Source organism: Dipteris shenzhenensis, chromosome 23, assembly GCF_047967505.1.
Source record: "Dipteris shenzhenensis isolate YYH24624 ecotype China chromosome 23, Dip_SZ_1.0, whole genome shotgun sequence".
Classification (NCBI taxonomy): Eukaryota; Viridiplantae; Streptophyta; class Polypodiopsida; order Gleicheniales; family Dipteridaceae; genus Dipteris; species Dipteris shenzhenensis.
Window position 1 is genome coordinate 49,890,323 of NC_141618.1, and position 12,904 is coordinate 49,903,226.

Below are 12,904 nucleotides of genomic sequence, written 5' to 3' on the forward strand. Positions count from 1 at the left end.
TATTTTTTATTTTTACACTATCTGAAAATGTCACAAGGAGAGGATACCCCTCCTCTGCACAAGGAGATAAACTCATGAATTAAAATATTTAGTACATTCAATTTTACTTTACTACTTGACCTGATTTTCACCTAAAAGTCCCTACAACTATGCATGCCTATGATCATGAGTAAGGTGCACTTCAAAAGTGCATAAATGCACCTAGACCTCAAGTTATCGATTTTAAGCTCCAGTACTAGGTAGGTGAGCTCACAGTCACCTAGAGCCTTGAGCAAATGCCGTGAACTTACGCAGTCACCATAACCCAAGGTGTTACGTAAGTGACGTGAATGGGCGGGTTTAAACTCCGATGCATAGTTATGGTGGGAATGATGCATAGTATGCAGACTTGTAAGCTTTATGCTCCTCATTTCGATGAGTAATTTGTAAATCAAGTTGATAATAAGGTGATTGACTTTCCATTTTTGTTTAAGATCAATGTCCTTCCAAATTTCTTTGGAAATGATTAGGTGTCTTTTCATATCAGAGTGTTCACATGAAGTTTGACATCACACACTCATCACACATGACTAGGTAAGGATAAGATGCCATGTCTATTTCACTTTGCAAATGGTTGATGGTGGCTCGATGGTGGTGTCACAAATTAAGTCAAGTACCAAATAAGCTAGGAATGGACTTACAATTCCTTATGCACATAAATGTTCTCACATACACATGCATACATGCGTGCATATCTACATCGATGCATGCAAATACATTTCATCCATCCATGCAAATATACGCATGCATCCATACATACACATACGCCTCTCCAAGCTGCCGACGGAGTAAGTTGAATGCATACTCTTGAACAGTGTGGAGTTCTCTTGAACAGTGTGGAGTTGCATTTTCAACATAGAGAGGATGGACATGGTGCACTCGTTCAAGCACCTTCGGGCTCCGACATTGAGCTAGCGAGAGCTTCTTAGGAAGTAGAGCCTTGTTGCTGTTTTCCCGATGCAGCCTCTCGCCATCTCCAGCCGCCGTCGGCACCACTTCTACTGTTTCAATCATGTACGCCATCAACCCAGTTGCCTTTCGCTCCTTTCTGTTGTTTGCACTACTTATATTTGTTTTGCTTCCTTGAGCAGATGTTCCTGTTCATAAGGCGCCTCAGCGGGCCGCCTTCAACTGAAGCTTCCAAAACCGATCTTGTACAAAACGCACCAGCTTCCCCACATTCCATTTTTGGAGACAGGCAGGATGATTCTGAACTCGCCGGCGCGTCTTCTCAGTCTAGCACCAGCAAGATGAAGGTGCCTGAATCAACGGACCCTTCAAACTGTTTGGAACAGGAAAACTCTCTAAAAGACCTCTGCAACAGACACTGGCCCAGGTTTGGGCAGCAGCAGCGTCGACCCAGAGAGGGTTACTCCATGTTTAGAGGTAACGCGCGCCCTTCAGTAGATTTCACATCAAACTATGCCAGGGGTCATGATCGCGTTTGGCAGCACGCTTCAGACTCCCCACCGTATACTCAAGGTAATTGCAAGTGCGTTTCTCTAGCCGTTTTAAGATTAAGTTACCTTCGTATGGGCCAGAAGGAGATGCTTCAAGAAAAAGATCAAAACACAAAGTAGCCTCCTAGCAAGGGTGAAGTTTGATCTACCTACGCATCAGCAGAATACAAACATGTCGTTGGACTAGTACAATGTACCAAACGTGGAAACCACCCGTCTATTCTCCATGCGCGTGCTGCCTTGTATAGAAGTCTTAACAAAGAGTGCAGAAGCACTACCTCATCTTTGAACCTGCTAAGCTATGTTCAGAGTGACCCCTTGTCTCGGGTGGTCCCCTCTGAGGGGTTATTAGTGTATAATCTACATAATTTTAAATGTTATTAATGTATAATATTAATTATTTATATATTTATTTAAATTTATATAATAATTAATTTATATTTATATTAGTTTTCAAGTTGTGTGCTTTGGGCACTCTTCGTGTCATGGGTGGCCTCTGCAGTCCTCTCTCGGTAATCCAAACTACCCACATAGTAGCTAGCTCCTCCTCCACCCCACTGTGTCCTAGAGCTGACTCGAATGCATAAAAATGTGACGTGCCGTTGTTTGTGGTCAGCCTCTGCATCTCGTGGTGTGATTGCCTCTTGCTGCTCTTTGATATGTCGTAGCAAGGTCTCCCTGTGTCGGCATATCTCAAGCAGGTAGAGCCCAATGTAGACTTGGTCATGGAAATGGATCAAGCGTGATAGTGGACAGAAGGCACTTGGTATTGTCCCCAGATCTCGTAGTAGGCAGGGCAAGTGCAAAGAAAGTGTTCCTCTGTCTCAACCACTCCCAGTGTGCATAGTGTGCAGGTCCGATGCTCTCTAGGTATACATGCTGCTCTCCTTGTCTCAATTCTCAGCTGATGGGATGAAACCCGCATCTGCCCAATGGAGAGAGAGATGTAGCATAAGAAAGAAAGGCTCTTGGAAGAAGTTTGGGGCTCTGGGAAGGCATGAACAACAGGCATGCAACAAAAACGAACTGATTTAGAATGGGAAGAAGTAGCAACAGAGGTACGAGAATTGCTAGAGAAGAATTTTATCTCTCATAGCACTTCTCCTTTTGCATCCCTAGTACTTCTGGTAAAGAAAAAAGACGGTTCATACCACATGTGCATTGACTACATAGACTTGAATAAGGCCACTATCAAGAACAAGTTTCCTATCCCCAGGATAGATGACCTGTTGGATGAACTCAAGGGTGCTCAATTTTTCACTAAGATTGATTTGAGGTCAGGCTACCATCAAATCAGAATGAAACAAGGAGATGAGCACAAAACAGCCTTTTCCACAGAGAGAGGTTTATATGAGTTCAAAGTGATGCCTTTTGGATTGACCATTGCATTGGCTACTTTCCAGGCACTCGTGAATAAGATTGTGCAGCCCCTTCTTACAAACGTGTGCTGGTATTTTTTGATGACATCCTCATTTACAGCAAGGATAAGCAGGAACACATCAGTAATGTCAAGCAAATGCTCTTTTGAGGTTGCATTAGCTTTATGCTAAAGCTAGCAAGTGCACTTTCATGGCAGAAGAGGTTGAGTATCTTGGTCATATTGTGAGCTGGGATGGAATTCGGGTGGATCCAGCCAAAGTCAAATGCATAAGGGAGTGGCCACAGCCACATAATCCCACCCAACTTAGAGGCTTTTTGGGTCTTGCCTCTTTTTACAGGAGATTTATGGAACATTTTGCCAAGAGGGCAGCCCCTCTCACTGACTTGTTGAAAAAGGATGCTTTCACCTCACAGGGAAAGGGCTAAAGGGCTTGAGGGCAAAATTATATGGGAAGGGATGGCTATAATGAAGGGGGAAAAAGGGCCAATTTAGAGGCCCTTTAGAGGCCTTTTAGGTGGAAAATGTGGAAGGACTATATAAGTCCCCATCCAACCCCTATTGTACACTTTTTGATGTGATATCTAATCTTATCTACTCTTATCTCCTTCCTCCTACGTGCTGCCTACTCTCTCTCCCAATCTCTCTCAGCCCTCCTCAGAGGAGATCGTCAGAGATGAGGCATCACCCTTGACACAGCACATTGGATCCAGCAATGAGGAGACCATGCCCTCCTCCACAGCGTGAGACAACCGATAGGTGCAGATCCGGGAGATCTTCGCAGCACACCAAAGAGCTATCATGGTGCCAAATTTCGATTTTTGAGTCTTAGACCTCAGCTCACACTTGAGCTTGTATTTGAGTTTTGAGTTTCTTTGTTTGAGCTTTTGAGCTTTTGACATAGCGTAGCATAGCATAGCACTCAGCAAAAGGGCTTTAGCGTACCCTTTGCTTTTGCTTTTGATTCAGCCCCATGAGGCTTGTATGAGGTATCTTTTTTTCTGGTGTACTTTGTCCCATAGACCCGCGAGGTCTCCCGAGGACGTTAATATATCTTTCTTTCTTTCTCTCTATCTCTCTTCCCCTCACCCCTTATCTCTCTCTTCCTCTCCCTCTACCCCCTTTCCCTCCTAGCTCTCTCCCTCCTCCTTCCTCTCTCCTATCCTCTTCCCCTTTTCTGCCATCTTTGGCCCTTCACCATTCTGCCCCTGCCCCCTTCATTGCACAATGCTTCATTGGCTTGACTCAAGAATTAAAGAAGTTTCAGAATATTGTATGGTGTGAATTTGCACCAAGTATACATAGATGTATGTTTAAGTAGATGGAAGGGCTTTTGTGTATTCCGTATTCTTAACCAACATTTGAGACTGAGTATGTGATATTCCTTTGAAGTGTTGTATGTTGCACATATGGACATTGAGGGATAAAAATTGCTATACACTTGCTAATTGGTGTTAGGGCTGCATAGTTTGGTAGTTGCTTGACTTGGTTGGTTAGCTTCCTAGCCATATGGTCAAGCAATAGCTAGTTGGCTAATAGTTGACTGGGTATCTGCAAATGTAATGTAATCATTCTCTAGTTTCAAGTTAATGTTGATTGGTGAATAAAATTTGAAAGATTGCTTATGCTTTGCAGCGCACAGTGGAATCGGGGCTTTGAAACAATGCCATTAGTGGTCGGCATCTTAATACTTGTCTGTTAATGTATAAACAAATTTGAAGATTCTTTTATTTATTATCAAACAAATTGTGTCTTGCTAGCAGAAAGGTTCACCATTGCTTCGTACAACATTCTTGCTTCCACATATGCCTACCAGCATAAAAGGTCTCTCTATGCACGTGTGCCTGGTTATATTCTTGATTGGAAAAGTCGAAAGAGGAAAATAATGTTTGAATTGGGATTGTGCTCTCCGGATGTTATTTGTCTTCAGGTATGGTACATTTATTGACTATGTATTTTTTGGTCGGTTCCAAGCTTCAAAATTTTATAAGCTGGTTGGAAAGTAGGTACATGCTTAATAACTAGCGTTTCAAGTGTGGTTTTCTCATCCATAGTTGCCACATTCAAGTAGGCATAATGACTAGGATTTAAGTGTCGTACTCTCATCCTAGTTGCCACATTTCAACTAGCAATTCAAGTGCGGTACTCTCATCCAGAGTTGCCTCATTTCAGTTCTTATAGAATTTTTGATTATCTTGCTTTGAGAAGGAGGTTGACAGGTTCAAAGATCTAGAAGAGGAGTTGGCGCTCAAAGGCTATGTTGGCTTGTATAAGGTTCGTTAGCTCAAGTCTAGTTTGACTAGAGTGTATTAGTTTGGTATCAAAATTGCCTTTTTTACATTTAAGGTCATAGAATTGTTTGACCTTATTAATCTTGCAAAGTTCCTTTCATTATAACTGGTTTTAAAATGTGTACACTTCAAACCATAACAAATATTGCGTTGGAGTAAATTGAGTGGCTATGAATCTCGATCATACACGAAGCTCACAATCAAAGCAATAGGTTTTTGGAAACTCCCAATCATTGTATGTTGAATTATAACCTCAATAGAGAGACAGGAAGTTTATTAAAAGTCTTCCAAAGACCAGGGACTGAAAGCCCCTAATACAATGAGCTGAAAGGGTGGAGCCTGTAAGCATGCATCAACTCTCATGATGAGTACATCATAGACATAATCATAGAACTACCAATACATAAAAGAACTCCGAGCTCATGGGGAAGATGGAAGCTGTGATGTGGCATCACTGTGATGATCATCCTGGAGTTGGCAAAGGGGTCAAACCTAAGAGGCAGCCCGACAGTGCATGAGGCTGTTGGGGGTATATACTTGTGATAGAGCCCTGGTGCCGGTCTGTTACAAGCAACGGTTGATGATTGTGTAATTGCGATGAGACCTTCTTTAAACCTAATTGTGAGGCATCTTTGTGTATGCACCACAGAGACTTTGGAGAAGTTGAAATACAAAAGATACTCTTCTAGGGCACATGGAATGCAACTATGAAGAGAACACTATGAACACGTAGAGCTGATCGTCGACCTGAGAAACAGCCCTAGCCAACGATCAATGCTGCCCACACTAACGTTGCAGCATACGACAAAATTATCTATCAAGGGATCTACTTAGCACTTGATGATGATGATAATAAACTTTCTTTCTTCTTTCTTTCTTGAGCCTCTACTCAATTTTGCAGCAATTCATTATAGCAGCTCGTTTTTTGTCTTCTCCCCTTCATTTTTGAGCTTCCATTGCTTGCCCTAGCCTACAGTAGTATCAGAGCAGGTTGGGATTCCATTCTTTCAGCCATTGACAGCTTGTTCAAGCTGTTTGGCAGCCCTTGGAGCTCTCATTCCTGCTGGTTGGTTCATTCTCAAGGCATTTGCAGCAAGCTGAAGTGGTTCAGGGCTGTTTCGAGCAATTCCATCGCCGGAAAATGTATTTTTGGGGCTAAAATGAAAATGAAAATGCTCGTTGGGGAGAGACTAAAATGAAAATGTTTAGACTTCACAAGCAGTTGTAGCTTGAATGAAGAGATTTTGGACTACCTTTTGATTAGCCTTCTCCTTTAGTGCTAGCCTTCATCATGGCTGAGTCTGCCCTTCCGGAGTGCCGACAGAAACTCAGCACGAAGACTTTGTATAAATGGATGCTCAAGTATGTGTGGGTGTGTGGATTTGTATGTGTGAGAGCATATTTTTATACTATGGTCTACACCCACTGTTGGGCGCTGATGACATCAGTGGGGATGTCATAGTAGCTAGTCCCTACTATGCATGATGGAGTTTATGGTTTTCAACCTTGTGAGTGACTCTCATGACATTGAAACTGCACTATGTTGTGTTTTTAGAGGATGAGTTTGGGAATGTTCCTGGATTCATCTAGGTATATGCTTCTGCTGTATTAGCAGACATGCAAATTTCACCTTGTGAAGTTGTTGTCCAAGTTGCGGCCTGCTGGTATTGTGATAATTCTTTCTATCTTAAATGGTGCGTTGCTCTATCAGCTAGATTTAGATTTAGATGCTCGTTGGGGAGAGACTAAAATGAAAATGTTTAGACTTCACAAGCAGTTGTAGCTTGAATGAAGAGATTTTGGACTACCTTTTGATTAGCCTTCTCCTTTAGTGCTAGCCTTCATCATGGCTGAGTCTGCCCTTCACCTCCGGAGTGCCGACAGAAACTCAGTACGAAGACTTTGTATAAATGGATGCTCAAGTATGTGTGGGTGTGTGGATTTGTATGTGTGAGAGCATATTTTTATACTATGGTCTACACCCACTGTTGGGCGCTGATGACGTCAGTGGGGATGTCATAGTAGCTAGTCCCTGCTATGCATGATGGAGTTTATGGTTTTCAACCTTGTGAGTGACTCTCATGAGATTGAAACTGCACTATGTTGTGTTTTTAGAGGATGAGTTTGGGAATGTTCCTGGATTCATCTAGGTATATATTTTTGGGGCTCCTCCAACCAAGACGCCTTGAGTGCTGGTGTTTTTGAGCGATTCCTCAGCATTTTCGACCTGTTCCAGCCTGCAACAGCTGTGTATAGAGCATTTATTGCAGTCTTTTTCACAGGTGTGAGCCATACAGCTGTACGAACAACTGTATGGCACATTTAATGCCTGTTTCGAGTTGTACGGAGCTGTAAGGGATCATGTGTACAGGGTCTCCTGCAGCCGCCTTCCACATGTGAGTTTCGCGTGCTTCTGGAGCACCTGTTGAAGTTGGTTTTGCTCCTGCAGGCCTGCTGCTGCTGTTCTGAGCACTTACAGCCACCAACTTTGGAGTTTGGAGCCTGTTGCTGCTGTTTGGAGACCTTTTTTTGAAGCCCTATTGCACTCTTTTGCTGTTCTAACACACCTTGGGCTATGCATCTTGTTGCTCCTGCAATCATTTTGAGGTGTTTTCCCACTTGTGGGAGCATTTACTCTTGCTGAAACATCATATTCCAGCCCCTCACAGCCCTCTCATTTGCCATTTGCTATCCCTTTCACCTGTCCTACAAGGCTGACCACCTGTGCTTGCATTTGGAGCCTTTTCCTTGCTGCATTTTTGGGTCTACATTATTTGGTAAGCACCGCTTCCTCCATTTCCAGCAAAACAGTCCTTTCTTTTGTTTTCTTGGCATTTTGGAAAGGCCGTGTGTTGCCTTTGAGGGCCTCATGTTGCCCTTTGGGAATCTTTTTGCAGCAGGTACACCTTGTGCCAGCCACACATTTGTAGTAAAAAGCTTTGAAGCTTGAGCAACGTTTTGCCTTTTGATTTTGAGAGGTTTCCCTTTTCTCATTTTCCTTGCCAGTTGGTGCATTTGCCTTGAATTTCAGCACCATGACTAGCTGCAAGGATGATTTGTTTGGGATGCTTGGGGTTGAGGACAAGCTTGATGGTACAAATTACCCCATGTGGGCATACAATATGGGGCATGTTATGGTTGCCAAGAATTTGTGGAACATTGTTTTAGGCGATGAGGTCAAGCCTACACGTAATGCAGCTTCTGGTGCTACAACTCCTACCTCTGGTACTACAGGTACTGCTTTAGGCTCATTTGGTGATGGGTCTAATGCTACTTTTGGAGTAGCTGCATCTTCTACTACAGGTACTTCCCTCCTACCCAAGAGCAGATTCAGTGGGATGGTCGTGACGCCAAAGCACATGCCTTTATTGCTCTTTCTGTTAAAAGGGTCATTATCCCTCATATCTGGTCTTGCAAGACAACAATTCATTACAACATCACGTTTTTCTCCATTGCGTCCACCTCTTGTGTTTCCATTGCTTACCCTAGTCTACAATGGTATCAAAGTAGGGTAGGGACCTTCCCCTCAGCCACCATTGACAGTCACCCTCGAGCTCTAATGCTCACATTTGGAGGTGTTCGGTGACCTGTACGGCCTGTACAGAAACTGATCGGCACACATTCCTAGGCGCACTTCACACGTGTGGTGACCCGAGGCTACTCCAAGCATTTCCATCGTGGGAAAGCGTCATTTTAGTGCTGCTGCTGCATAGCTGAGTGTCACAAGTGCTATTCCTTGAGCTGGTTCTGCATTTTGGTGCATTTAAGGACATGTTTCTGTAGTACAGACCACACGTGTGACCTGCAACAGCAGTTTTGAACTTGTGGAGCCTGCTGCAGCAATTCGGAGAGTCCTACCTCAGCTGTCTTGCTCATTTCGGAGTTTGCTGCTGCATTTTGGAGCCCCAGCTCAGCTGCCTTGCAAGGCCTCCAAGAGCTAGGATAGAGCTTGGTAGATGTCAGAAGCGGCAGAGGAAGGAGGTGCCTGTTTGGAGAAGTGTTTGGGGCTGAAAAGAGCCCTGGATCAGGTTGGGGGATGGGCAGGCGTACCTGGGCCAGTGGTAGCCTGCCCCTATTTGGTCGGTCTATTCGGGGGGCTTAGGGGGCTTCATGCTTATAAAAGGGGCCCTTCAGGCAGCAGACTGTAGCAGCAGACCAGCATCTTTGGGCCTACATCCAGGAGGACAAAGAAGCGCTGGATAGCTTCAGACAGAGCTTGGTAAGGGCTACACACCTAGGCTGACAGTTCGGGCAGGAAGGATTGGGGATCAGGCATAGAGACTAGAGTCTGCAAAAACTTGGCAAGAAGCATGCAGGCTCAGGGATCTAGAAGTGCCACGGAGGTAGTAGGACAACAACTTGGTGGGACTCTCGACTTCTTTTGTTTTGTGTCCTATCGGATGGAAATATATTTTGCTTGGTTCTATATCTCTGGTGGAGCATTGTCTACTTACGGGCTTGCACACGCACATATGCATGTTGGAGTACACATAAGTAAAGAAGTTTTGGATTCTATAGTTCAAACACTTTTGCGTGCAATTCCTGCAAGAAAATGTGGATTTAGAAGACACATATGCTTTTTGACGATATGAAGTTATTGAATAAAGGTTGAGTATCAACTTCTTATTCTTTTTTCCTCTTGTAATATAGGTGCGAACTGGAGGCATGCCTGATGGTTGTGCAGTATTTTGGAGGAAGGATAGGTAGATTACCTTCTCTCACTGTTTCATAATCAGCTAAAATTGTGAAATAGATAAACAAATTGTGAGATGGTTCTTTGTATTGTTACATTGCCTATCATGTATCTTTTCTAAGTTTTTAATTTTGAAAATGCCTAGTTTGGAGAGACTAAAATGAAATATTCTTGTCTTCATAGGCAATTAGAGGTTAAAGGGGACGAGTATTTTCCGTGCGAAATCTTCCGAGCATCCGAGCAAAGGGAAAAAAAAGCTTCCAAATATGTAAAAATATGGCAAAAATAGATCAAAACATAACATAGTTTCACTTAGAAATATGCAAAGTATTATATCAACGCTTGTTTTATATACAAATCTTCATTTGAATCTTTGGGAATGGTGAGTAACATAATGGGATGGCTTTTGAAGAAACCCACATGTAGAGTAGACTTCTCTATGAAATTTTCCTTATGATCCTTCTTACAACTTTTACTTAGTAAGGGGTGACATTGAAAACCCTCTCTCAACCCAGCTTCATGAAAGGGTTTCTCTAAAGAAACCTCATTGAAGCAAGTCATCATGGTAGTTTCGTCAGCAAAACCCCTTTGAAATATGTCTTTCAAGGTAGTTTCGCTTTTAAAAGTGGCATAACTTTCACATCCAATGTCCAAATATAGTCATTCAACCACTCGAATTGATTGATAAATCCCATTTGAGCACATCTATGGGATTATATTTAAAAAAATCTTACAAATATAGTATTAAATATTACATGTATTTTATGAGAGTGATATATAAGCCCAAGTTAATACTTATTTATAGTAATTTACATATCCAGAAATATCTTGTTATATATGCTATTAAAACACTAGAAAGCTCTTGTAATATTGATATAAATGTGTTTAATAAGTAATTATATATGTATAATATTATTACATTGAGAGTGATTATGAGGGATGTTTCTTAAATGAATTATTTTAAACACTTTTTTAAGGTAATACTAGAGGTACAAAGAATGTCTATGAATAAGAAAATTTATGTTATGTAAAAATGAATGAGTAACTATTCTGTATATTTTTATGATAAAGAGATCTAGTTCTAATGAAAATAAAAGTGTAAAAACCATGTTTCCTAAAGAAACACATTTTTTTAAATCTCTTAAAAAGCACGCTCATATAAATCTGCTCATAGGTTTTTGCTCGTAAAATTGACGCATCCAGACGAAGAACTTTGTGTAAATGAATGTCGGTTTGAAAGAATATGTTTATGTTGTGGTCTACACTATTGTTGCGCGACTATTGTTGCGCGCTGATAACATTGGTGGGGATGTTATAGTAGATAGTCCTCGCTATATGTGATGGAGTCCGGCTTTTCAACTTTGTGAGTGATTGTCATGAGGGCTGAAAACAAAACCAAAACAATGTTTTTGTTTTTAGTATATGAGTTTGGGCATATTTTGGATCCATTTGGCAGATATATGTTTTTTTGCCATGTTAGTGGACATCCCAATGTCACTTTGTGAAACTTTCTTCCAAGTTTTCAGCCTGTTGATATTGTGATAAAATTTTCTGCTTATAGTGGCGGGTTGCCATTTTTTGTGATTGAAACAAAGTCCATTGTTTCATAGTTAGTTGTAGCATGGGTCAAGAAAGAAAGAAAGAAAGTCTATTAATGTCGACTGGAGACCAAAAGGTCTATGGGACAGCAAGAAACTCTCTAGTACATCTGCTTTAGGGAGGGCGCATGGTAGCTCCCGAGGAGTGCAAAAGCAACCCCAATTTATTTAGAGTACCTACATAATAGTCTGAAAGAGTAATCAGCCATACATCAGTTTATGACCGAGAGTCTTTTGATTTTGATTTAAACTCTCTGATTAGGGCTATGCCTGCACAGTAAACTGTCCAATTTCCATTCTTTCTGGCAGCCCTGACTTTAGCTAATTCAGTTGCCTTATTCTTGAGTTGAGCTTGTGTAAGCTCCTCAGCTATCCATACTTTGGTACCCTTCAGCTTGTAAGATTGTCGAAGAAGCTCGATTCGCATATCTTTTGACTTCAATGTAAGCATTGCCTGACCTTTGTAGTGCATAATAGAAGCGGGCCTGGAGTCGTCATCATCCTGCTCATCATCATCCGTCCATTCAATGTTGGGCAAGCCTGCTTTGATCTTTGTCAATATTTCACTATAAGTGTCCTCCTCTTTGTACCAATCTTCTAGAAGTCCCTCTATTCTAATCTTCAGCGCATTATCACATCTAGCTTCGTGTTCTTTAATCTCTGCTTGAATGTCAGACTTACTTGCTTTGGTATCCACTTCCACAATCACTTCCTTCTTAGCAGTTTGTACTTCAATGTGAACAAGATCTAACTGTAGAGACTAGCTGCAGGGTAGGGGGGAATCCGTATAAGATTTTATAGCCTCATCAATTACTGCCTGCTTACCAGGCCCTTCCAGAACGTGAAGTCGAGCTTTTACTTTTACTAGTTCCAATTGTAGCTCTCTCATTGCTTGCTGTAGATAAAAAATCTGATTCTGTTGCCCAAGGATGGGTCGTTTTGAGCCTTCTTGGTGATAATTTCCTGCATACAGAGAGGGTGTCATGGCTGCAACTGTAGAGTACTCAGTCGCGATGGAGGTTGAAGGAGTTGAGGGGGACTTGGAGGAGAGGGTAGGCCAGTCCATAATTGGCTATTTGTAGACCCCCCTAGCTGAACCTAACCCCCCGGGTTGGGTTGGGGGTTTAGCCCAACTCGGGGTTAGAATTAGGGTTAGTTGTTGTTTGAAAAAAATTAGGGGGGGGGGTTTGTTGTTGACGACGGGATTGGGGCGGCTGGTGGCTGATGGTTGTTGGGGGCTGCTGGCTTTTGGCTGCTGGCGGCGGCCCTGGTAGCTCGTTGACGACTTTAAATTAGCATTCTCTTTCAGTGCGAGCCTTTGTCATTCCATAAATTGATGCTCAGTTGTGTGTGTCTCGCTATGTTATTGGATGCATCTAGATGGATGTGTGTCTGAATATGCATGCATGCATACACACATACATACATGTAAACATCTATATAGA

General features: G+C 42.3%; 1 protein-coding gene across 3 annotated transcripts in view; it reads left to right on the forward strand.

Annotated features, from left to right (window-relative positions):
* Nucleotides 1-869: 869 nt before the first annotated feature.
* Nucleotides 870-12,904, forward strand: part of LOC147887491 (carbon catabolite repressor protein 4 homolog 5-like) — a 41,732-nt gene continuing 29,697 nt past the window's right edge. For 2 of the 3 annotated variants that reach the window (XR_015543232.1, XM_087394784.1), the window contains exons 1-5: nucleotides 870-1,053; nucleotides 1,131-1,521; nucleotides 4,641-4,807; nucleotides 5,086-5,151; nucleotides 9,819-9,871. Coding sequence is in view for 2 of the 3 variants with exons in the window: in XM_087394784.1 (XP_087250910.1) it covers nucleotides 997-1,053; nucleotides 1,131-1,521; nucleotides 4,641-4,807; nucleotides 5,086-5,151; nucleotides 9,819-9,871 (734 nt within the window). In the remaining variant the exon portion in view is untranslated. Of the gene's footprint in view, nucleotides 1,054-1,130; nucleotides 1,522-4,640; nucleotides 4,808-5,085; nucleotides 5,152-9,818; nucleotides 9,872-12,904 lie in introns of those variants that run through there. The other variant, XM_087394785.1, reaches the window with a different exon arrangement.